Source organism: Neodiprion pinetum, chromosome 3 (assembly GCF_021155775.2).
Source record: "Neodiprion pinetum isolate iyNeoPine1 chromosome 3, iyNeoPine1.2, whole genome shotgun sequence".
Taxonomy (NCBI): domain Eukaryota; kingdom Metazoa; phylum Arthropoda; class Insecta; order Hymenoptera; family Diprionidae; genus Neodiprion; species Neodiprion pinetum.
The window spans coordinates 8,528,795-8,556,475 of record NC_060234.1 but is presented as its reverse complement, the minus strand read 5'-3'; the positions used below and the strand labels follow the sequence as shown (position 1 = coordinate 8,556,475).

Below are 27,681 nucleotides of genomic sequence, written 5' to 3'. Positions count from 1 at the left end.
CAATTTATAGCTCTACTACGATTTTCCATTTCTATTTCTACCTTCGTCTTGAAAAAATTAAGCTCATTGTAGTTTGCGATTTCGAATTATGACAACGCAATACAAGGGCATTCTGATCAAGACTTGTAATTTAAATATGTTTTTAGATCACAAAATATACGGTATGAAATGGGCAAACGTTAATTAAGCTTTCATCATGCTTATCGTTTGGTACAAAAAAAAATTGACATGATCAAACAATTATGAACTCGATATCTTGAAAGTGGAATTGAATTATTTAAGGAATTGAAGTTCGTCAAAAAAATCTTTCTTTCCATCTATAAACGAAAAAATGGTATCTTTTACCCAATTGCGATAGACCAGAGCTTATTTTGTTTGCAAACTGATTTTCTGAGAGAAAAACTCACATTCGAGGAGGTTTCTAGAGAATTTATTTGTGAACAAGATGAGCTGCAATAACAAAATGGACATCTAAATACAAAATAAAATATTTCTAGTTACATATAAAAAGCAAATGAATTACCTATCCATGACTCTACGGTATCGTTAACCTTGATAAAGCTGTCCGATGATTTCATCTGCGGAATAGCAATGGCCGAAAATCCGAATACCATTCCAGTGTTGATCGTTCCCAACTGGGCAACGAGGGCCGCGACAACTTGTTTAAAGGCACTTCCTCTTCCCTGCTTTGCATTTGGTGTGGTTACAACGTACGAACTTGGAGTCGCCTTTTCCGAATTCGCAGCCACCGCCGGCTGTATCTGCGCATTTAATTCCAAATTCACGAGCGAAGTTTTTTCGGGATCGAGGTTGCTCTGGTCTTTCCTGAAACAGAAATGTATCACAAAAATTAGGTCCTGTTTTGAAATTTGACAATATTTTATTTATATTTTGTCCCGATAAGGCTGCAAAGATTTTTTCAGACGTGCGTAAGTCAAAAAAAATTAAAATAATACCGATTAAATCTTTTTGTAAAAGAATGTGAAAATAAAACGAGTAATTCTTTTTTCTTTTTTTCTATTTCAGCACACTGATAACCGCTTTGAATATTGTCTGAATAATATTTCAAAACCTTACACTACAAAACTATAGTATAAAACATGTTAATATTATACAAATTTTTACGTTTAACGATATTTTTATCGTTTCACGACTTGTTTGCAAAATTTCATAATAAATTCATAAATAACCAGACTCGTAAGTTTCAAGGTTAACATTCCAAACAAAGAAAACATTCATTCGTGTTTTTTGACGATACCTAACTGGCAAGCCAAGGGCACTAGTGACCTGAGATTTGGCATCATCTAGCGTTTTTCAGTCAAACAACACGTGGATAAGTGCCAACTGAAAATTCGAGCCAAGTGAAAATTTCACCTATTCTTATTCGTCATTCGCGTGTAGAGTTATTTTTGTGAGAATTTTTATCATATTTTCAGCTAACTCTTATTGTAAAAATCTCAAAATTTACTAGCACTTTTTTCAAAAATTTTTTATAAATTGCACTGACGATGAGCTAGTCTAACACCCTGTGCAAATTTTTTTCTCGGATATCAGTAGATATTATACACATGTTCTATCTCAATTTAATAAAGCTCTAATAAAGTTGGAATTGCTCTGTCACGTATTGTAGGGTTGCAAAAATTGTTTGTATAAAAGATCGAGTCGTTATAGAAATTACACCAATAATCGAGCGTAGACAGGAAATGTTAAATTCTGTAAGAGAAAATAACCCGAAATGATACTATGAAAAGAAACTTGACCGACGGAATAACTAAGGAACATAATAGGAATTATTTCGTTTGAAACAGACCGACAAATCTGACCCATGTAATATAAGAATCTTCAGATGCACCGTTTTGTTTGAACGAAAGATCACAAATATACATTGAATACATCCACGAGTTATAGTTCCTAATTCGATCTTCAAAATCCATATAAAAGCGTCTACCGGTAGGTACTTTTGTGAAAAGTGACTGGCCGTAAAATGGGGTGAAATTGATTCGAAAAAAACAACGACAATTCATTCGGTACGACATGATAAAAAAAAAAAAAAACAGAAAAAAAAGAGACGAGATGACAAAGGGGTTGTGTAAAAATCACACGTCTCCAAACAAGCTGATGATCCCATTCAAAGGTTGAAAGTTATTCTGAATGTGAAACTTCAAACGCAATACGAATGCTCTCAATTGGCGCACAGCCCTACAATCTTCGGTTAATATTATACCCCTCCGCATCATACTGTCACGTACATATATAGCGTGTCCACTTTGCTCTATTTTTAAAAGTAGAAGCCACTCGTTACAGTTTGTACTATATTACAATCTACACTATGTACTATACTATGGATGACGATAGTCACAACATTTATAGAAATCGCTCCCATGCCGCACAAATTTCTTTGGACAACTCCAAAAGACCGCGACTTTGAGCAGCTCCAAGAGTCTAGAAGGTTAAAAAAATTGAAAACGAAAAGAAAAATTTCAGGGATATTTCGCCGAATATCCACTTTTTATGTTTTAAACATCATGTTATTGTTCTTCTTTCGAATTTTACTCTTTTATCTACATTTATATCTACATTTTTACACACCTGGTATACCTATGTGTAAACAAAAATCACCGAGCGCGGTTGTTTGTTTAAACACAAGCTTCTGTACTTTCTCCAAAGTGTCATCGTAGGTATAAACCAAAATCATCTCATCACGGAGTCGAGAAAGAACACGTGGAGCTAACTTTTAATAGCATAGGAATGATTGAGGATATTCTGCGACTGGAACGCCTTAGTTGATAGTTTCTGACACTCCGCTCAACGGCAGGAGGGCAAAAATCATGCCATATTTTAAATAATGTACACAAACCACGTTGACTTCTACGGAGAGAAAACGGTGAAATTCAGCGTGTCGAGTGACAAACCACGCATGCGAAAAGTAATTGAATTCTATTGGTGGGCAAGATTGTACCGCGGCAACATTTTCGCCTCAAAGCCACGGATGCCAACTCACCCAAAACGGTGCACGAGGTGTCAAACTCTCGGCGTCGAGTGGAAATTCGGCATTATGTTGTTACAACGATTCACACCAGTCATCAGTCGTCAATAAATTAACGATAACGGGTCGCTAAACCTTCGCGATTCACTACATCAACTGTTTGCGAGTTGCTCACCATAAAAAAAAATCGCATCGCCGCGCTTAAGAGCTGACGCTTAAGGTGGCCAACCTGCAGGTGAATCCGACAATACTCGCGCATGCGCGGTCGGACACTCAATCTTCCAAGTTTCAGCGTTTCCTCTCGGTATATCCATGTATCACCGTATCGGAGTAATTAATATGTATAATTTGAAAAATATCTGCTGCCACGCTGCGAATGCGGACGACGAGTACTTTCATCTGCACTACGAGAATCTGCCGACACGTGATGTGACGTATTATGGTATGGCAGGCATGCTTATATGGATATGTAATACACGGATACGATATCTCGCGGAGTGGAAACCGGCGTGACAAGTCGTATCCCGTATCTTGTAAACACTATATTAAAGTTGTTTGCCGTTTGCTCATTCCTGTGTCTACAGAACCGGCGAGCGATGTACCGAATGGACGCGGAAATTGAATTTACAAGAAACAAAGCGCCATATCTTCCCATAAATTACTCAGATGCGCGTGTGTGCCCGTAAAAAAAAAGTCTTTACACTTCATTAATAACACGATCAAACAAAAGCCATAATAGTCATAATCGATGCCAATGCAGTTGGCGTCAGAGTGATAATAAATTATTGGTTTTCACCAGTATACAGGTATATACTGTATAGCTCCATTGCGAGCATAAATAATTCGTCATACAAATTGTGTTATAGATTTCCTTTGAACTTGAGAAGGAAAATTTCGATTCCAATTCACACGAATATTACAAATAATTTTAGTAAATAGTGTACGAATATTGATAAGGAATCAAAGTAATTTTTGCTTCGTAGTATTTTAAGGGGTTGCCTTGGTCGATTTCAACGTTCACGTATTATATCTCCAAATATCGAAATGCACGTGTCTCAAACACGAAAAAGGTAACAGCTTAACAGCACCATTCTATACACAATTCTGAAGAAAAATACTCGAGCGCATTTTCATTTGACGTAGAAATAAAGAAATGGCATGAATGTTACGGATTTAATATTGCGGTTTCGTAGAATCTGTGTTATTTCTTTATTTCTACGCCTGAGGAAAATGAGTTAGAGTGTTTTTGTTCAGAATTGCATACGGAATGGACATTTTAAGCCCTTTTTTACGTTTGAGATGTATGGACTTTGATATTTAGAGACATATACGTCAACGTCGAAATCGATCAGGGCATCCCCTGAGGTACACGTGGTGTGCTAATACTTTGCATTTATTCTTATCGAGTCACTCGTAATTATAATTTACTGAATCAATAGAAGAGAAAATTCGACTAAGAAAAATGAAGACAAATATTTCGCCAGTGCGTAATAACCAGCTAATTGAGAGAATCATTTAACACCTTTTAATCTCTAAATTTTTGTTGCCGTTTATAATTAGCGTATACTTTCTAACATTATTTTCCGTAATCATTAAGGATTCTAATAAATCGCATCTTCTTGTGATCTTTTTTCCCAAAAATTGTCACTTTCGAGAAAATGAAAAGAGAATAAATTTACAGTTGACCTGTCTTGAAAATTAATCGTTAACGCTGGCTAATTAATCGTATTGTTTTCCCTTCCAATGTTCAAGAATTACACCGAGAATTTTTTATACTCTATCCTACCGACGTAATGACGTTTTACATGAAGTAGATGAATGCGGAAGGCTTGCAGGCTTACCGAAGCTTATTCGAGCTCTCGCAGACTCGCAACGATGGGCTTATCGCAATGGATCCGTTTTGTACATTTCATGGTAAATTTACTCAATAAAAACAAGCGTCGTACAGAGGATGATTGCAGCAGCGTGTAAACAGATAATTAATCACGGAAAACGTGCGTGTGCGTATGTGTATAGTCCGTTCAAAGTAACTTCAATATGGTCGAATATGATTCACGCATATCGTGAACGGTTGGTTTCTTTCGTGTCGGTTATAAATTCTGTTAACGAATTATTTCTACCGTTAGCGTAGTTTGTTAAACTAAATTTTCAGTCATTGCGACCGAAATCATGAAACTGTGTAATGCAAGACTTTTTCCAAAACGTCTTCAAATTCGTTAATGGTAATGAAATGTTTGTTGAATTTGTTGAAATTTACGCTGATAGATTGAGTAATTTTACCTTTATTCACGTAAACGCAATAATTTCATTCAAAAAGCCAACCTTATCGGTATTGAACTCTGTAAATATTATTCTGCAGGTTACTGCAAAGAGTATTTCCGTCTTAAGTCGTACGATGCTCTATAAATCATAACAACGCGCAGGTTTTAAACAACCTATTTTCAGAGTTTGCTTTTTTATAATTCCTTCGAGAAAGAATAAACAGTAATGGTACACTTTGGTTCAGCGAAATTATTACAGCATCGTTTGGTGACCGAAATAATCAAAACTGCTGTTAACGAAATTGAAATTTTTTTAAAAAAGCGAGAAAGAAATTCGTTTCTGCTCGTGATTTGACAAACTTAAAAAGTACTTAACGAATCGTCCGACGGAATTATTGATGCTTGTTCGTATTCAATCAAAAAAAAAAAAAAATAAATGATTCACATAAACCAAATACGAGCTGATAATTCTGTTTTTTTAATCCGCAATACGATTCGTTCTGTCTTTAAGTTAATGATTAACGGCTCCTGCAATACACAGCGATTTCAACGAGTTCCAGAGACTTCAGCAATGCATAAAATAGACTGTTGAAGCTCAGCCAGACTTATAATTTCTTTCTTTCTTTACTTTCACATAGCCAGTAATACCTACGAGGAAAATAATGTTTTTCTCGATTCAACAATAACTATACCGGCTTTTTGCAATTCTGATCTCAATAAACGATGATTCGGTGTAACAGCTCTTATGAGAAATTTGAAAACCCGTAATTATAACGATAATTTAAACAAGGGATTAAAAAATACTTTATATATATGTAACAATTGGATCGGGTTAATCGTTTCTGGATTTGAAAGCTTCCAAACTAGAAGTAATTCGTTCCGAATAACACGTCAATTTTTTTCTAGGGAGAAATTTGAAAAATATTGAACCCGATCGAGCATAACCGTCTCTGTCGAATTGAGGCCAATATTACGCGCAGACTCACTGACTTACACACGAATCATGGGTGTTCCCGTCTTTTATTATTTACGACAATTATCGTCTTTTTTTAATGGTAAAATCCGTGGGCCTTGTTATGTATTTTTGAGTCCGCACGCATGCAGCGCAGTATCGAATATATTAGCCGCAAAGAAAAACAGCTGACAATGAGAGAAGATTTTTTACCGCTGGAACGAAACGGAGAGAAAACAAATAAATAAATGAAACAGGCAGACGGAGATAGACAAAGAGTGGCTTTGCTCATTATCAAAGCCTCGAGGTTGAACAGCCACGAGCGCGATGCGTGGCAATCCGAGATCGCGGAAGAATCTTTATATGCACACAGGCGTTTGCTGCTATGTGTACGAAATTCCAATGTTAATTGTGTCCGGGGTTTGTTGAATTATCGAAACAAACAGCGGGATATAAAAATAGGAGGCCCCGTGTTATTGATTTTTACCATGGTAAGAACAGGATGTTAACATGCTGATGATATTTTGATTAGTCCGAATTTCAGCTTGACGAAAATTATTACTTTCAAACTTGAGAATAACGTCGAAGGAGTAGAATTTGCCAAATTTGTCTTGGCTGTAATTTATACGTTTCACCGAATATCGGACTATTTTAAAGTTATGAAATAATGGGCTTTTTAATCATGTATTCTTACGTTAAATTTGACCTCATGAAGATTTTTAGCCAGCAGTAAAGATTAAAATTCAGACGAACGGTGCTGCTTCCAAGATATCTACTTTTTAAAAACGGTTTTTGACACGTTGCATTCGACGGGCTATATAATGTGAAAAACTCATACTTTCGAGAGCATGATTTCAGGAAAATTTAATGTTTGATACGATCATTTGATCGGAGCTGGTAATTTAAGAACGAGAATTTTAGGATTTTTCTAATGAAAAAACTTCGCGAAATGTAGACATTCTAAACGTAGAAAAGGCTCAATGCCTAGGAAGAATTGCCAGAATATTCGATTACTCTTCCGTTGTAAACGATTCTACATATAGCCCTTCTGAATTTGAATTTTTCTTAATCGACGAATTTCTACATCCCACAGACCCTAATCTTCCTCTAATCATTCCTATCATCCTTCCATCAATACGATTCTTGCACGCTTCGAGCTTTCGAATTCTTAATTTTTCGATGAATCATATTTTTTTACAATTAATTACCAATACAATTGCTAATGTTCCTGAAGCTTTGTTGATAGAAAGTTCAATTTCTGGATTGACGTCATACTAACTTTTCTAATTCTAAGATGTTCATCAATTTTCAACTTGATTTTTTGGTCCTTTTATTCCGTAATGTTTTTTTACATTCCATAAATTATTTTATTAATTTATAACTTTATCAGGTTCCCTCCGCATTACCTCACATTCACAGGCTAAAGCGAGATAAACCTGATGCTATTTGGCCAAATTCCGCAAACTTAGGAATTATAAAATTATACGGTAGGATAAGCCTGAATTTTTACACAGTCCCAATTTATTTAAGAACAAACGAGTCGACTAAACCTCAGTTTGTGACGGTACATTTTTGATGCCTCGCTTTTATCCCACTTCGCCAGTAGTTGGTGTTTTTAATTCATTTGTTACGTGTTCAAAATTTCGATAAACCAATAATTTTCTCGATGAAATTTCGCATTTGCATAATCTGTAGCATGTTAGACTCTATTTTTGTATAAATTTGAAATATTTTATAATAGTACGAGAATTATCTTATCGAAACGTGTAAATACACCCGACAAATTCGAACTTCAGAGCATATTTTCCTTCACAGTTGTTCGATTGTCGATCTTGAAACGTATCGTCAACATGAAATTAGACGAACTGTATCTTCCAGATATTCGAAAGCAAGACATTTCTCCCGAGATCTCATCCCATGGATGAATCATGCGGTTTACGCGATCAGCTGCTCGAAATGCACTGATGTAAAAATAGTCTCCGCATCGGACGCTGCAAGCCGTTGCTTCGGTTTTCCCGCCACAACCAAGAGAATCGTTTAAACACACAAAGAGAGATTTGAAAATTATCTTCCTCGGCGATCGTTCGAGTTTTTTCATCGAGATCCCGGGGATTTCACAATAACCACAAGACCTCGTGGCAGACCCCTGGCGTACATTTTTTTTTTTCAACTTTTGTCTGTAGTTATTAATAGGAAATACCTTCTGACATTCTGCTATCGCTGATTATTTCCGCAAAGATAAAAACTATGCCAAAGCGTTGCACAGAACCAACTTTGCGATTTAACGAGAGTTCCCCTGGCGAAAATTTTCCACGCCAAACAACGAAAGTGTTCCAAATGACGTAAAAAACGATTATATCTAGTCGTCTCCTACGTCATTTGGAACACTTTCGTAGTCTGGCGTAGAAAATTTTCGCCAGGGTCGAATTGCCCACGCGATCTATTAATTTTATCCCGAGGTAATCGTACATTGAGTATATTCCAAATTATGATATTCGTCAGCCACAAAGATCTCTTCAATAATACGTAAATCGGATATGTTGATATTATAAAGAAAACCGAAAGCATGGCATCGATATGTTTTCAGATTCGTTTGATTTCATTGTTTTTATATTCGAGAGACGTTTTTTTATTTTCAGGAGAACAGATATCTCGGATTGGAATTACGAAAAAAGATATCGACAACTGACCAACCAACCTCCCCAAATTCCTGTACAATGTTTCGATATTCTATCCGTATAAGACGGAAACTAATTGGAAATTAGACGTGTAATTATGCGTGTAAATATATTATTATTTTACTCGTACTTACGCGTTATTCATCTTGCGTTGTTCGTTTTTTTTTCTTTCCTTCGTTTCCAAAAATATCACAGCCTCTCTCTTTCTTCCAAGCTTAAACCGCTCTTCGGCAATTGGAATTTTACCGGTATATCGCTCGTTTTTATCACTCTCGCTTACTTATTACACAATAAACATATGTGTGCCGCAACGTTAATCACGTATAGGTCGTTTTTTTTTTTATTTCGACGACATTTTCTTGTTTAAAATAACAATTTTATCAACAGTCGCGTTGACCATTTTGAACCACACACTTTGCATCAATTGCACTGTAAATAAAACTGCTGAATTTATTTTAAACGTGGTATTAAGATAAAAAAAAAAGAATCTAGAATGTCGTCGAAGCAAAGTTTGAAAAACTGTACGACCGAACCTAATCTGTCTCTTTTTTCTTATTCTTCTTTCTTTTCCCAGCCGAGGTTACACAGTCCTGCTTCTGCCGTACATCCTTCCATCCCGACGAGGGTAACGAATCCTTCTATTTCTCCGAGGGTAAAGTCGCAGCTTACTGGGCGAAACGCGTGACGTCCGCGAAATGGTCGACGATACGCGGTCTCTGCGCGTTTTCTTGACTGGTTGTCGCGTTTTGAGCGACGTCCGCCGCGAGCGCGCGGCTTTATATAAACGAATCTTGGGTCAACAATCGTGTGGGCGGTCATCGGTGAGGGGGGGGGTTCTTAACCACGTGCCTTTTATCTATCGCTGGTAACACGCTCGTGTGCGTGTACAATACGCGCATACACACGGGTCGGTTGGTATACTTCGGTCTGTGTGCAGGCGGAAGATTGTGGAACATTGATTGAATCGAGACCGCGCGAATGTATCGATCGATCTCGATTTAATTGCTAGTACTTCCTATGTTCGTAGGGAAATTGGTACAGGCGATAGATGCCAGAGATGAGGGGAAACGAGGAAACGTAGGAAAGGAAACTTCTACGAGATTGAAGTTAGTAACGTTGTTGTAACCAAACGCTGGGGAAAAAAATATCACTAGATTTTAAGGAACTAGGATTTCGATATGTTGGTGTGTTTTGTTTTCGTTACGGTTTACAATTCCAAAATGGCTAAATCACGCTCTTTCCTCGGCTCGAATCGTTACGATAACGTTACCTACTGACTTCGATATGATAACTTTTTGTCCATCGCGTGACATTGCGGCTTATATTCATATTTATAATGCGCATTGTAAGATTATTCGAGGATTCTTTTATAACCTGTACCTTTGGTTACGTAATCACTGCACTTCGAAATTAAAAACAATGCGTCGATCGTTTCTTTTCAGATCTGTTGAGCGCTGAAAAAAACACAATTTTCTTGACAAAAATATGCCATATTATAATATAATATTTATATAATGATAAGCTCATATTGTTTTTGTAACTACGTGTTGCGGTAGTTTGATGTTGGCGCAACAATAAATTGATGTTAAAACTTTGTTCAGCTGGAATAATGTGGGTAAGTAAACAGACAGATTCAATATTGTAATAGCCAGAAACTGGAATATTGACAACTATCGACTATGATCACACTACAAAATCATTTACTTATGCCACATTTTCTAGTAATTTCAAAAATTTCGGAACGTCGTTGTAACGATACCTGTTTCACTAAAAAATTTCCAGTAAGTATAACACATGAAATTCTTCCGAACGTCAAGTTAATCAAGTTTGATTTCATTGCAAGAATACCTCTTCGCTATAACCTAATATTAAAGAAAAAGTGTCTCAACATGTGAATTTCGACGAAAGAAATCCTCGTGTAATTAACATTGTTCAGAATTAAATCACGTGATTTATAGAGAATTAATTCAGGCACAAAACAATTTCGTCGGAACTTATCAAATAATGCAACATATCATGCAAAAAAAAAAAATAAAAAAAAATGGGTTTGTGCGAATTGAAATTCAAACTAACCTCAGTTTCGCTGTGACCTTGAATTTACACGCATTGTTTGTGCGCTTAATTTTTTCCCTCGACTGTACGCGTGTACCATCCTCAACCGCACGTGATCATAAATAGTCAATTACGGTTTTAAGCATGTGCAGAAGTCCCATTCTACGGTGTATTTCAAAGCGACATTGTATATTCGTAATAAATTAATCTAGCAGATATTCACACCTGTATCTTCTAGGTTACAGATGCCCAGATGTTGACGACCGTGGATTCACATAATCATCGAACTAGATTGTAGCTGAAACAGCTTTGACGAACATCTAGAGAGAGAGAGAGAGAGAGAGAGAGGCGAAGGAAATAAAGAAAAGCATGGAAAGAGGCCAATTGCTTTGGGGCCATATGCATCAACCGTGCAGCTGGAATAGATTTTGCAAAACGCATCGGGTATACGTTAGAAAAATAAATTACCGTTCCTATGAATATGTAAGTCGTACAGTTTGGTAATTATTTTCTTTCGCTTATATTACTGTATTATACGAGTATTCAACCGATGAATTTTCAGTTAAGGTTGTGAAATGTTGTAAGGTGTGGTTATCATTCGCAGCTGGTGACCGACTAAAAATAGAATTGTACCAGTTTTACAACCGGCCTCTGATACACCTTTAACTTTGACGAGAAGACAATACTATCTTTATTGTTCTGAAGTAACGGAGAAAATTACAAATCTAAATGCATTTACGGCCATTTGATTTTCTTAAAGATACAAAACAAATTTTTACGATGTCACATAACTTGAAATATATTGAAAATTTTTTTCACTTCTTACGAACGTACTTACTAATATCCCGTTATATATTTGTGTATATATTTCAACGAACATTGCACCGACCGTTTTTTCGGAACGAGAGTGAAAACTACATTTTTTTCACTCGATATACAATATACCACCGATTTCGCAACGAGTTTTGAAAAACTTTTAAAAATATACGTGAAACGACATTTGGCTTACCGAAAAATGTACGATTCTAGTCTAGGTAGAATTGAATCAAAGACTGACAATTATATACTGGGTATTTTCTATCGGATAACTTGCAAGAGCTTGTGTTTACATGGAAAACTCTGCTTCGTTCGAGTCGAAGGAACTGGAATTCTGCGTGAGAATAAATTCAAAAACTAGTTTGGTTCGACCGCGTTGTATATAGATATGTAAAGAGTGAATTGCTAACGACTGAATTGTTTATTACGCATGCGCTGAAATACACGACCCAGAGCAGTTGTTTTGTCAGAGCGACCAACGATCGTAAATTTATGTGACTAAAAGCTGTCGATGTTTCTCAGGTTCCGTACATCGCGGCGACCTGTCATCTGAATTTATAAATATTGGTTAACTTGACAAAACAAGTGCTTTTGCTCTCGAATTTCAGCGCACACGCATTAAATCACTCAGCCCTTAGCATTTCGCTCTTCATAAATGTATAATAGATTGTTTGAAATTTTTTTTTTCCTCTCCAAACAAGTTTGAAAATTTCATTAGGGTATAAAAATATGCCTGTACATGTTTTTGTAGAGAGTTGAACGCTCTTCAAAAATCGTCTTCTAATATTTTCTGATCAATTCACTCGTTCAAAATATATTCAAGTTCTTTAAACAACTTTTGAAAGAATATATTTATTACAAGATGATGAGCGATCTTTTTTCCAGAGCGTTAAATTTTCTACAAAAATATGTCTGTGAATTTTCCCGCACGACGCGTCGTTGACTAGTTATGAAAATCAGAAGGAGCAAAAACCATTTTTCCCCATGTTATTCTTATGGTAAATAGAAAAGTGAGGTGACTCACCTCTTAATGTTAATATTGAGAGCTCGAATTTTAACAGGCGTATTTTTATACCTGAGAGAAACATTTGAAGTAAGACAAAAAATTTATTTTTTGAAACACCGTAGTACATATCTATATACAATACAAATCTATACACATTACGTACGTTATATACTTGGTGGTTGGTTGAAGTAGATACATAAAACGTGTACTTCTACCGAAAGTTTAAAATATTGACATTTCAAGAAAGTAATTACATCACTTCACCTTTTAAGGAGTTTACACAGTCGCGAGTTTATGTTAATAGTCTCATTGATTCGGTAAGAAAAAATTTGGAACAACCGAAAAATTTCGTTTTACTCTAGTGCGTAGAGCTGTGGCAAAGTAAGTGAATTTGAAAATAGCGACGATTTAAGAGTGAGACGTCGATTTTGATCTGAAAATAATCTTGCTCTTAAAATGTAGTTACAAAAACAGTTTACTCGTCGTCAAATGTTTGGATTTTATATTTAAATGAATAAATTTTAATTCCACGCATCGAATGATAACCAAAATCTTCATTTGTCGCTTATAAAGTTTGTTTACGTTTTTTTATTTATTTTTTTTTACATTGACAGACAAGTCTTGGAAGTTTTCGGTTGATAGTGTAAGCAGCAGGTTGCAAAAAAAAAAAAAAAAAAAAAAAAAAAAAAGCACCGATCCGAAATTCGGGCGATTCCTAGGATGAAGGGGTGAGAAAAATCAATTTCACGATATTACTCGTCCTCGAAATCACGCGGGAATCACGCCGCGATGCACCGCGTGTGCAAATTGACGTATAAACAAACAAGTCCAGGTGTAGTCGCGTATTCTCAGTCTCGGATTTAGAATCGCTGCGGCGTTCGCGTTAATCGTACAAATCGTCGCGCCTGCATCAACAACCGCGGCCTCGGTTAATTTCTCCTCGATTCCGCTGTCTCGTTTAATATCAATACATGCATAAATGCGTGTAACACACATGCCCACGCTCGCCACGTGATTCTCGATTACATCAGTCCCCCACACTCGTTTCAATATGCATACGATCGGTGTATATATTATTATAATATTATACTCAGGCTCTCCGAGTCGGCCGAATCACCTCGATGCGGATCAGGCAGCTCGGCTAGGTCAATAATGTGACATTTTGACTGTCCGTCTTCGCAAAATCTGATTCCATGGTAATTCAATTCGTTCAGGCGTCGGTGGATGTTTTTACTTTCAAGTTCTCTGATTTTTATTTTTTTTTTTTTTTTTTTTTTTTTCACAACTACGAGACCGCCCGAATGAATTGGCAATAAAAGCTCGTATGACAATTTTATCGTACAATTGAATTCCTACAGCCGGAGTTATCTGCAATGATAACGCAGAGGTGCGAAGAGAAGTCAATAAACAAACAAGCGTAGACGCAAAGAATTCTTCAAATATATGTGTATGTATGACTTCTCTCTGTTTCAGTTTGAATTTGTTATCGCGGAAGTTGTTCGATAAGTAGAAATGCTTTTTCGAAACTACAGTTAATCACAGATTTGATTTTTTTGATTTTTTTGTCTCTCTCGAAATCGGTACGACAAGGCTGAAATTGAAGATCCAGAATGATCACGTGGAAAAATTAACACCAAGCTATGATTAGCGGTATTGGACGATATTAGATAACTCTACCGCGTTGTGTTTATAATCTTTACCAAGCCATCGCAGACAAATAGGTGTCGGTAATTATCGGAGCTTATCGAAAAGATTAATTCAAAAAAGAGACAGCAAAAGAGAGAAAGAGAGATACGGATTTTGGCAACACGCCGTTCCGAGACGTGCAGCCTGATATGGGGGCGAATACTTTTTTAAATCGTGGGAACAAATCATCGTTTTGATTGATGCCACGATGACACGATTAACGTACATAATCGCGAACTGATTTGTTTTTTCATGCAAGCTGGCCACCTTAAAGCTTCAACTGTCAAGTGCGACTTGTGGAAATTATGCAAGTGATGCCAATTTTTCAGGTTTAGCTGCTCTCAAATATTTTTTATTGTTAACTAACCGATGAATTATGACGGCTACGAGTCGTAGCAACATAATTTAAATTCGCCAGTTGACGCGGAAGGGTTTGACATCTCATACGCTGTTCCGATTAAATTGGCTCCCCTTCGTTGAAGACGAAAATATTCTGACGATTCAATCTTGCCGATCAATAGAGTTCAATTATTTTTCGCGCGTGCTGTTTGTCGGTCAGCATGCTAAATTTCATGGTTTCCTCTCGGCATTCGTGTGAGACGTTCGTTTGTATTCTAAAGCGGGGACATTTTTTTTATATTGAAATGGATCGCCTCTCTGATTGCGCAATTTCGTGCTCGAAAGATATCGTGATAATATTTCATAGATGAAAAAACCTTGGAACATGTGCTGCAAATCATGCAAATAAATAATTTCTTCAAATTACCGTGTTCTTAAGTCAGTATAGACATCGATTTTCCTAATTATACAGTAATTTTAAAGTATTTTTTATTTTTTTTTTTTTTTTTCAGATTTCAATTCAAATTTGAACAACCGGTTCTCAATATTTCCATCAATGTTTCTTTCCTGCCTTGAATTACGTTTCACCAATATTAATGTTGAAAATTTTAATTTTTCCGTACGTTTGCGAAGAGAAGTCTTAAGGCTGTGGAAATCTTTCAATCGCCTTATTGTTCTTGAAACAAAACTTGAAATTTCTAAATTCGCAAACTTCGATCGTCAACTATCGACCAGAAAAAAATTGTGTCTTCTCTGCACCGATATTCTTGCGCTCTTGTATTTTTTAGTTGCAGGGAAATCGATGCCACAGGAAATGATTTGTTGAAAAATAGGAAGATGTGTAAATATAAAAAAAAAAAGATGTCCTCGACCGTGACGATAATTTAATTCAGCCAAGCGCAGATGAAAGTGAGGGATCGACGCGTGCGTCAATTCCATCTCTGAAAGATTGTACAATCTTCGAGTGGATTGGACTTTCTGACTAGATCGTGCAGTGCCTCGGCTTTTCCCCTGCTCACAGGTGTAAAGGTGGGTATTTATTCACAAGGCCCGTGGCTTCTTCGTGAAGAACATGTGACGAGCGTGTGCTCGAGATAATATCGATAATATCGCCACCAACAACAACGCGATTTTTGCGACCATCCTTTTGCCCACATTCCACCCGCAGGTGAAATTTTCCTTGCAGCTATGTGCGGTAAAAAATTTTTGCCAAAGTTTGTAATCCCTCCCCCCCCCCCCCCCATTTATTCAACTATTTTTCTCTTTCTGTTCTATTTTTGTTTGCAGATTTTGTTGCAAATTTTGTACAATATTCAAGTTAACGTTATTCGCATTAGTGGAAACGAGAGTAGTTTTTCTGACAGAAAATGTTTAGTTGCGAGGCTTATTAAAAATAACATAACGCGAAAAAATTATGTACTTTATTGAACGGCAAATTTTATTAATCGTATTAAACAACTTAGTTTTTATCGTTTGGAGCCCTTTTTTTTTATCCATCCGCCTTTCTGCAATCAGGGAAAAATCGAATTAACGCTTGTCAAATGAACTCATAAAGATAGCGTGGTCGCAGCATTCGATGAACGTAGAGATTAAGAATGTAATCGGCTGAACCGACCGAGTCAAGAGTTGAAAAAAATACACGTTGAATTATTTCTAGTAACGTTACTTGCGCCAATAATAGGGAACACGAATGGAACGACGTCTCTACTGTGTGATCGAAATGAATCTTAGCAAATTCAAACAACACAAACTAGGATTTGTTAACACTTTTAGAAAAGATTCTTTGATAACGATTCGTAAATCAAAGTTTAAGAAGATCTGGTCACCAAGAAAAACGAACAACGACTTTAGAATCGGATGAAAAACGCCAGTGTTTAATAATTTTGAACATTTTAAGCTAGCCTAATTGTAAGTATAAAACATCCTCTCAGATCGATGAAATGTTAGCTTGTATTGTTCCTAATTCGCTCCGATTAATTTCTATCGGTCAAGGTAAAATGGCAAAGATCTTGTCTTACTCTTGTTTACCATCATCTCAATCTTCGCAAATGACGTGGCTGAACAATTGTCGAAACGATTCTTCTTCTCACTTAACTTTTAATTCGGACAGTAGGACCGATTCATTCTTAAACCCTGCGCGGGTATCTAAATTTCTTAATTTACTTACGAGTTACGCGGGCATTCGAGTGTATGCTTAATAATTATCGGAACCACGAGTACTGCTGATCCCACCAGGTATACAATAAATCATTCAATGCTGCAGAATTGGCCAATAAAATCGATAAGTAGACTCAAACCTTGTCTATAGGCGCGTGGCTCTCAACCCATCAGGATCTCAGATTACCGGGCAATGATTTGACGTCTTGTTTGAAGAAACTCACGTAATACCCTCGAGTGCCCGTTTATTTCCGTTCATCCAATCACCGATCACAGATCTATGTACGTGTCTGTGTGTGTAGTTTAGACACTTTTTATCTACAGCCTAATGCCGTTGCTAGGACGTTATCTATTCCGTTTGACAAAAAAATTCTAACCGCATAATTTTATCGCTTCGGTTTCACCACAATATCCCGCATCGTAAATCTCGCTTGCGGAGAATTTATCCTGTTGTCTACATTTAATTATTATCTAATATGAGGAATCCATGGGTACATAATGTGTTCGATAAGTCTTATAAATAAAGACAAAAAAAAAAATTAAAATTCTTGCAAGTAATTGTTCAAGAATTTTTTGTTCAGATTTCTTTTACCGGAAAAGAGTCCCGATAGTTGGAATAAACACGAGGATAAATTTCCGGTTTAATTCTTGCAAATGCTGGTCGCAATACGTTTGAAAAATTTATAACAAAAGTTTCATTCACCAGATTTTTATTCTACGGGATGGGTTTGTTCAACAGTTCCAATAGATACCTTAAAAAAAATATATATTGAAGACCGTCCCTTCATTTAACTATGTTTTCTAGTCGAAAAATTGCAGCTAACGCAATGGGAAAAAGATGCGTGTAATTTTTGGTTCTCTTTTCTAATTTTATGTAGGCTAATTGCGATTAATTTTTTATAGTCTCAAATGTCGTGAAAAAAATATACATTTAAACTTGGCACTTATTGAGAGGGATTCTAGTGTGCGGAACTCTTGATTTTTTACCTCATTTCCCAGAATTTTTTCTTAAAAGTTGTAATGAATTATGGGATCCCAATTTTGGTGGTCAATAGCGTAGAATTTGGACTATCTTTCCAAATTTTTTTATCGCAATGTATTATAAAATGGCGACTGTTGGCATAATAGCATAAAATGAGTGTTTCTTACTGTTTGGCGTGATTTTTAAAGTTCCAGTTGTCGTAAACAGGAAATTCAAACAGATTATTAAAATACATGAATATTACTATGGTCCGGATAACAATCATGTCGATATTACGAAAATTCGCAATTTCGCATAACCTTAAAGTCATGGTACCGTTTTTTCACATTATTTTAATTACACAATTGTCCCTTAAATAATTGCTATTGAGGCAAATGCAATGATCGTAGTTCAGACTATAGCCATACATATGAACAATCTTTTGAAATTTTCTGTTTATTTTTTCTGACAACCGGAGCTTCAGAAATAACGCCACATAGCAAGAAACACGCATTTTATGCTAATATTCCAACAGCCCCCATTTTATGATATGGTGCAATGAAAAAATTTTGAAAGATACTTTAATTTCTGTATTATCTGCCGATAAGTAAACTTGAAAAAAAAATTGCTGTCCGTTGCAATCGACACGCGTAATTTTTATATGAATTGAATGAGAAAATTCTGAAAAAACTGATGTTTTTGTTGAAAAAAAAAAAAAAAAATATATGTAATACGTAGGAAAAAAATTTCACCGCTAGATTTAATCCAGTTCTGAAAAGGTTAATATGCTCAAAATTCACATTCAATAAAAACAAAATTTTATATTTTATCACAATTGGTCAGAACTTGAAAGTTTTTTTCGAATTTCACGAAGCTACGTGTTGAATTTTACAAAATCAGTATTTGAAAAACATTGATTTACTGAAAGCAAAACGTGAACATTTGATCTTTTCTGGTAATTTTCAATGTTGTATCATTGCAGTTATTGACTAACGTACGGATTTTCTTTTGTTTGCTGTCGCGGAGTTCCCGTCAGTTTTCGAAAAAAGAATAATGACACGATACGGAACGCATTATGGAGGTGACCTAGTCGATTTTTCTCACGTTAATAAGGCCAGAAATCCCTTTAGAATTTTCAAAAAATCGATTTTTTTTACATATTTCGAAAGTATAATACCCAAAGAATATACTGACCAAAGAAAAACCCGAAATAATATATATTTGCGGAGTTATCGCATATAGTGTAGAGCGGAGCGACCTCGGATGAGGCGCGAATTGGACGGCAAAACGGACTGAGTCCTTCTGAGACGAAAGAAGCTCGTACTGCCCGGAAAAAACAGCTGGCGGAAGAAAATCAGCTTTTCGAGGAAGATTAAGGTCTGTTGTACGCGCCTGGCATCGCTGATTAACCGGTAAGTCACTACAATTACTAGTTTTCACATGTTGAAACTTTAAACGCGATTATCTCGAAACAACATTTTCAAAAACTGCTCGTGTTGTAGCTCCAAAAGTTATCGTCCGATTTCGATGAAATTTCGGGAGATCACACTCAGCAATATTATCGGAAGGATATACCTAAAGTTTGAAAGATAGCGTGTGAATAAATACCTTTTTAGGGGTCAAGTATGTCGAAAAAATGGTCGAAAATTCGAACTTTAGAGTGAAAGCGCTCCCAAATTTTCAATTTTGCACTTTGTCATCATTTTTCAGGTATATCCTTCCCCTCAATATGTCAGTAAACGAATGACACTTGTTAAATCTTTTTCAGATCAACAGCAAAAGAGTGACAACTGCGGCACTTTTCGATGTCACGGAAAACAGGCGTCCGAAGACCCTTAATAACGCCGCCATTTTGTGTATCATCGCAACAAAAAAAATTCCTTCCAAACTTGAATATTTCAATAAAATTAAGTTAAAATTTGAAAACGATTAGATTATTTTATCCCCTTTAAAAAAATTCTCGAAAAATACCTATTTTTCACGCTTCTAAAGGGATTTCTGGCCTTGAACCATCACCGTCGGGATGACAGGATCTGTTGTTGGTTAAATGATTAATCGTCGAACAGACACAATGCAATGATCTAGGTATAAGTACCTAATTCTACGACAAAAGAATCCGTTTCATGTAATTACAAGACTTCCTGGACTACGACCCGCTTATCAGTTGCTATAAACACATATACAGTAGCGTTCAAAAGTATTTTGATAATATGAAATTCGTAATTACTTTGATCAATCGTATTTCTTACTTTTCTTTATTTTCACTTTATTTTCGAGCAATCGAAAGTTAATTTTTAACAATTATGTAGAACATCGAATTTCTTTCAAAAAATAATATTATTGATTTTTGTGGTTCATACTTTCATGTAATTAACTCAATTACAATCTTTGTCAAAATACTTTTGACCGCTGCTGTACATATAATACGTACACGTCATACTTATATTACAATTATAATATATAGCTTTCATCTTTTAATTTACAATTTTTAAACGAATAAAAGAGAAGTAAAGATTAAAAAGGAGAAATCAGGATTACAAAGTACAATTAGCATTCGTGTGTCCCATAATTCAGTGGCAAGGCATTTATACGTACGTGTATTTTTCAGGTTTCATTTCTCCGAGCTTCCGATCAATTACTTCGCATTATCACAATTAGAATTTTTCGAATTTTTCAGAACATTTACTTCATCCAGACGTGATGATGTTCAGTTTCAATTGTTCAACATATTTTCTTAGAGATGTTTTAGTATGCGGTAATTTTGTCCATGGTTAGTTTACCGAATCAATTCATGGAACATATTTTATCCCCCGATTTAAAAAGACTTCCGCATCTTGACATGTAACTAAACCAGGTCTGAAAAGAACGTCAGCTGAAAGAGTGGTCGGTTTTTTGTTTCAGATTAATTGCACAACACGGTTACGATGTATGAGGAAAAGTGGAATTACGTTGTTTATGGGACACGAATGTCAAACTTCCGCAGTACTTGTTGCCTACTGTAAGAGTTCTCGAGGCAGCCGAACTCCGACTGATAATAACTCCAGTGATTATCTTCCAATTACAATATGTTAAATAAACACACTTCAATCAGCTGCAGGTGTGTAGCCACGTGCGCCGAACGCTGTTTAACAATCTGGCAATTGGGCTGAACAATGCAGCAACCACGACGTCAAAAGAAAGGAGAAAATCAACCGAGTCGTATAAGTTTTTCTCGTTAGTGAGCTAAATAAGGGCAATTCGTACTCAATTTTAATACCCGAAAGCGAAAAAGTGCAATTTAAACCTCTGTGCAATGGAGGAAATTTCTTTTTACATTCAGATCTTTGGCGTGATCAGCGTGAGCGTTAGTTAAAAACTTGGTCAAGGTTGCGGTTATAATGTTTGCTAATTATTTACCAGGTGTATTCAAACGGTCCCACAAAATCAACATGGCCACCCTTGACCCACTTGCAATTTTATTTTGGATTTGAGAGCATCGCCGATAGTCACCAGTCGAAACTTCTTACTATTTTTTAAATAAAATGATGGCAGGAGTAATTTAACCATACTATTTCACTGTCAATAAACGCTTTAATATCTGAAATATGTGGATATCATGTGTTGTATTCATTGTAATTTCATCTCTTATTTAATATATCAGGGCATTGAAATGCGGGTGAAATATAACAAAGATTGTACGCTATGCGACGGAAACAATACGAAATCTTCACAGATGCAAATATGTGCATAGCGATCGCACCCAGTACACAGGAATATATTTGACATTCCACCTTTTTTCATACAGCTTGAGAGAATTCAATAATAAGTCAGATAACCATCTGATTATCGCATTGGGTTATGCGTATAGGTGTATCGGATACTTTCAGTAACTATTGAAACTTTACAGATACGTATCAGATATAGGATATCGGATACTTTGGTGTGAGATAAGATTCTTCACTAAACGTATGGAATTTTTTTTTTTCACGCTATCGTAGTTCTCAGGTACAACGTTCGTAAACGAAGTTTTTTCCATGTTTTCAATTACAAAATCATTTTGAATTAGGCACACAGGCCCACGGATAAAAGTGTGTTGTGTTGGGGTCGAGACCCAACATTTCTTATGTATTTCGACCAGCTGAACACGAATCTGGAGTCGAAAGTGCGTCGATGGACTAATTTGGCCGCTAGAGGTAAAAAGCCAGTTAATACATCACTTTGAGAGAGGAGAACATGGTGAATTTTTTTGTCACGTACGGCCGGTTCGTCTATATCTATACATCTATGTCATATCCAAATGTCACGGTCACTCAAAAGTCCAATACGCCAATAAATTCCAAAAAACCCAACATCCCAATAACCCGGGGTTAATCACTCGTCGATTTGATGTACACCTGATTTCAAAATTACAAAGATTTTAAAAGATTTCAAATGATTTCGGCAGACTCCAAAAGATTACAAGAGACTTCGCGGGATTTCAAAGGATTTCAAAATATTTCAGGGATTTAAAAAAATTTCAAAGATATCAAAAGATTTCTGATGATTTCAGAAGATTTCTAAAAATTCCAAGAGACTTCATGGGATTTCAAAGGATTTTCAAAGATCTTAAAAGATTTTAGGTATTTCAAATGATGACAAGAGACTTTAGGGGGTTTCAAAGGAGATCAACGGATTTCAGTAGATTTTAACGGATTTCAAAGGATTTCGAAGAATTTTAAAAATTTGCACTAAAAACTGGACTCAAAAAGAATCAGGATTCTTGATGCACTTAAGAGCATGTAGCAGTTGCACCCTTACCGATCGAGCAAAGTCCTCCTTTTTCTTTCTATATTAAGTAAATAAGCAACCGCAAATGGTTCAAATTTCGACGGTGCATCGCTCGTTTGTAGCGACGTTCAAGAAAGTCACTCATATCCTGTACTTTGTGGCCCCTGAAATACGGGAAATGTAGGAATAGTACACGTGTCAAAAAACACACATTTTTTTGAACGATTTTCGGGATACGAGTAACTTTCCTGAATCCCACTACAAAAAAGCTACGCACCGTCGAAATTTGAACCCTTTCCGTTCGTTTGTTTATTTAATTTTTTTGGTAACAACTGCCAAGTTGTTTGGTTCCACATGGTCCCTGAAATATTTCTGAGTTTAAAAAAGTATAAGATTGGTTTATATATTTACTGCAAAAATAGCACAAGTAGCAAATGGTCGAAAATCACAATTTTCCACGAAACGAAGCATTTTCTGCTAATCTACTATGAAAATCCGAACGTCAATTTTTACACGAAATTAAGGGGGAAGCTATAACCAATTTTTAAGAATTTTTTTTACAAGGATAACTAATTGATAACGGGATCGGATTGTTGGTATTTTATTAAGTGTGTATTAAACTCGTTTTACATAAATCTTTATACAATTTTTTGTTTAATTAAAGATATGGGTCTTTAATTAACGACTAATAAAAAAATATCCCCTCCATTGTGGCATTGATATCTCGGTAAAGGGCTGACTGAAAATGAAAAAAAAAATTTCATCAACATCTCTACGAATGTAGCTATCGACGTACGTAGCCGGTTTCAAAAAATGTACTAATTGCTATTGTTACAAACTGTGTGAATAAAAAAAAAAGGACGGTAAGAATATAGAAAAATTTTATTCCGTGGGCATTTTGTAAATAATGAAAATACAAATAACTACATGTCACGATAGCCAAATTTGTATAGATATTGATAAAAATTTGTTGTTTATTTTCAGATAAACCTTCACCGAGATAGCAATGCCACAATAGAGGTGAACTTTTATTATTAGTCGTTGAGGCACGGCCCATATCTTTGTTAATATAAAAAAAATGGTTAATCAAAATTTACACCAAACAAGTTCAATGTAAACTTGATAAATACCGACAATCCAATACGTTTATTAATCAGTTATCCTTGTGAAAAAAATTCTTAAAAAGCGGTTATTTTTTCGGCCGGCACAGTGACCTTCCCCCTTAATAAATACGAAAATAAATAGATGCAAACGAAATCATAGGCATAGAACGCATCTATCCATCATTGATTTGATTATGAAGACTCATCATTAAAAGAAAGTGCGACGTCAAATTATATATACGATTAGTCTCGTTGACGTAATTGGAGTTATTTTTCCCAAAGGTCATAATTTATAAGCAGAACGATAGTCATAAAATTTCAATGGATAACACAAAATTGCTCAGGATTTCACAAGTTTTTCCAATTATTTTGTAGAATCTTAGAGGATTTCAAGGGTTTGCAGGAGATCTTCAAAAATATAAAGGGATTTCAGGAGATTTCAATAAATTTCAAAGATTATAGAAGGTTTCAAAGATTTCAAAAGATGTCACAAGATTTTCGGAAAAGTGTACACCAGATTTCACGAGTGATTATATAACTCTCGCAATGACCCGAAAGCTCAATATTCCGACAATCCCAAAGCCTAAAAACCTTCATAACGTCAAACGCCAAATTAGGGGTTAGGCTTTGGGAGTTATTCACTTTTCCGATTTTTTCAGGGTTGGGTTTCCGGGGTTATTCACTTATCGAGTTTTTTCAGGGTTGGGATTTTGGCGTTATTGAGGTTTTGAGCGTTCGTCATTAATAGGTTTATCTTTTGGGGTGATTTGAGTATTAGGCTTTGAGGTTATCAAATGAATCCATCGACATCCACATTCAACTTCAGATTCGTGTTCAGCAGGTCGAAATACATACGAAACGACGGATGTCAACCCTAGCACAATACATTTTTTTTCATTTGTTGGCCGGTGGCATCTTCAAAAACGGATGTATGCTGTGCGTGTGCTTATCGGAATTTTGTGAAGACGATACCAGACAAACCACTGGACCGATTTCGCTGACATTTGGATGGAAAATTATCTAGACTCAGACGATGCTTCGGTAACTTCGACAGACCTCTTTCACATTCGGTTTTAAATCGGCAGACATCCAAAATTCTCAAAAACTTGCAACGTCTACATTCTTCAAGACAGTTCAGTAAACTTTATTGGCTTCGTGTATGAAATACAAGCACAGAATCAAGCATGTGTCATATGTTGTACAGTAATATTAATTAATGCCTTAACCTTCCGGCTAGCTTGTTTTCGGTCCGAAACAAAATGCGAGTTCAATTCCGTGACTTGAACAGCAGTCGCTAAATCCTACAATTTTTGAGACAGTCCGATAAAATTTGAAACACAACATTCGTCATTAAAATGAATTTTTATAAAATCTTCTCTAATTTTCAAGTTTTCTGTAGCTCGTATTTCAGATGAACCACTGTACCAGTTTTGCTAAAATTAGCGTGCCGAGAGGAAACAGTGAAACTTTCTATTCCAAGCGATACTTTACGCATGCGCAAATCGATTGAACTCGATTGGTCGATGAGATCGTATCACGGCAATATTTTTATCCGCAAGACAGGGCAGCCAACTTACTCGAAACTGCGCATGAGATGTTAAACTCTCCCACGTCAAGTGGCGGATTGAAATTATATCGTTAGGATGACTCGTCGAAATCATCAGTCGTCAATTAGTTGATGAAAAAAAGTTTGCCAAGTTTTCCCGAATCACTGCAACAGTTATTTGAGGTTTGTTCAACATAAAAAAACTGGCATCACATGCATAACCTCAGTATCATTTCTGCTCAGTAGAAAAGAAAATACATCAATGAACGGTACAAGCAAAGCTCTTTGGAAAAATCCTTTCCTCTTTGTTAAGTTGACTCAAAATTAAAGCAGCATTCTCCCCCACAGATTTCCCAGCCATACTGCGTTCAATAACCTGTCGGATCCCTGGCCCAGTTCTTCTTGTGCTAAGAGGCATCTCGTCTATATTCGTTTGAATCCAAGCTACGTCTTTTGGACGTGCGTCGTTCAGTCACGAGAGTAAACAAAATATTTTTAACTCCAAACTCTCGGTATATATTTTATATATATATCTAGTTGTACGCTTTTCTCATCTTGATCTCGAACGAATACTTTGGCGTGAAATGATACAATTTGTGCAGAATTCAGGGAGAATTCTGCGATCGAATTTTTAGGCAGAGCGGATGAGCCGAAGTCACAAATTCCTTAAAAAAGAATCGTTGATAGAATTACGCATGCAACCGTTTTGTCACAAAATTTCAGCACCATCACTAAAGTTTAAAAGTAAAATTCGATTTTCTTATTTCATAGTGCGAACGTAATCAAATTCTTCTTGAAACTATTGTATTTTTCGGATGCCAAGACTCGGTGCAACGTTTTTACGATTTTTTTTTTTTATACCAAGAACGGGTCAATAAATTAATTATTTATAAACTATCGCATAACGTTTTTTCTAGGGCCCATTGTAGTATAAGAGTTACACCAAATGCTCGAATCTCCATTTTCGATTCGTTAACCTGTTTTCAATTTAATATTTTGGATTTTTGGCCACGGTGAAAATCTTCGCAAAAATTATATTTTTGAGTGAAAAATATTAGTTTGCATCCATTCAAAACAGCCATTACGTATACATTCAGAAGCCCATATGTATTTATAAAGATCGGCTTACTATTCGCCTGTTTATAGCTTATTTATCCATTATACACTCAATGCATTTCATATTTACGGACTTCGGTGTGGATTAAATAACTTTCTCAACTGCCCAGTTCATCAGAAGTTTTGAACTCTATTTTTCACTCAAGTTTGAATATGATTTCCCAGATGTTTCTCTTGCGAAACGGAAGTGGAGAAAACTATCCAGGTCGAAGTTGAAACATTCAAAGATCTGCCACGGCAATAGACTACGTACTTTGTAAGCCACATTTTTGCATTGTTTAAAAGTTTTCCAGTTGGAAACGGAAAAAAAAAAGAAATTATAGTTGTACAGGGCAACACAACCGACAGTTAAAGAGGGTGATTGAAAAAGGTTATAAATGCCGTTTTTTAAAAAAAAATTCCACCAACGAATTCACGCGACAAATGACTATGCAACAAGGAATAAACACTTTTGCTCCTTTTTTACAAAACTTAGTTGCGTGTAGTGTCTTTTAAATCTCCTCTACAAATTTCTACTTAAAAAATGAAGGGGAAGCAAGGGATCCTACGAACTCAATTGACGGTGATACTGTTAATTTTTTTTTTCTTCTGTTTTGGATGATTTTTCGAATTTGGAGTAAGATAAGACGAAGTACAATCGCAGCTTAGTGAGTTGGGAAGCGTAAAATGACGAAGGTGTTACAATAAACATATTTACTAATCGGCACTTCGAGAGTCTGCTTATAACGAGTGCGGAAAAATCCAGTTTGAGAAAATAAGAGCTTATCGATAACAGAACAAGCCATGTGATGCGAGTCAGAAATATACCGGTCGAGACGTGTGAATTCCAAGATCAACAGAGATCAATCCTACGCTGCTTCCGTAAAGTACAAGATATTTGTATAATAACTTCAGTTACTTCTCTCGTTAAAATATAGGTATCAGTAGGTCTAACCACTTGGCGGGGAAATCTTAATTGGGTAAAAAAATAACGCAGTTTTCAACGATCGTGAACTACAAATATCAACCATTCCAATTTGTCCTAAGGCCGTTGTTACTTCAATGCTGCCTCTACAGGGATCGATTTGGTTATGAAAATTTGTAACTAAGATTCATCTTCAAAGTTCCATGAGGTGTTAAAAAACTAACGGAAATGTTTGGTCATGGTAAGTATTTAGATCGCGTCAAACGGTAGACCTAACGAAAATTCTGAATCCCCGATAAAATTCAAATCTCGAAAAACACTCCGATAACTGGTAATTCTCTATTATTTCACTGATAAGTCGCAAGATTTAAG

General features: G+C 35.9%; 1 protein-coding gene and 1 long non-coding RNA gene across 3 annotated transcripts in view; one reads left to right on the top strand and one right to left on the bottom strand.

Annotated features, from left to right (window-relative positions):
• The window catches only part of LOC124214746 (facilitated trehalose transporter Tret1-2 homolog), a 51,823-nt gene that overhangs the window by 2,984 nt on the left and 21,158 nt on the right, over positions 1-27,681 (bottom strand). The window contains exons 1-2 of one of the 2 annotated variants that reach the window (XM_046617360.2): positions 9,012-9,638; positions 524-825 (exon numbers count right to left, since the gene is read on the bottom strand). In XM_046617360.2, the coding sequence (XP_046473316.1) occupies positions 524-825; positions 9,012-9,022 (313 nt within the window). In that variant the 5' untranslated portion in view covers positions 9,023-9,638. Of the gene's footprint in view, positions 1-523; positions 826-9,011; positions 9,639-27,681 lie in introns of those variants that run through there. The other variant, XM_069134471.1, reaches the window with a different exon arrangement.
• LOC138190650 (uncharacterized) lies at positions 10,324-11,765 on the top strand. Its single transcript, XR_011176656.1, has 3 exons — positions 10,324-10,492; positions 11,168-11,429; positions 11,534-11,765. It is a non-coding gene; the product is annotated as an uncharacterized lncRNA (long non-coding RNA).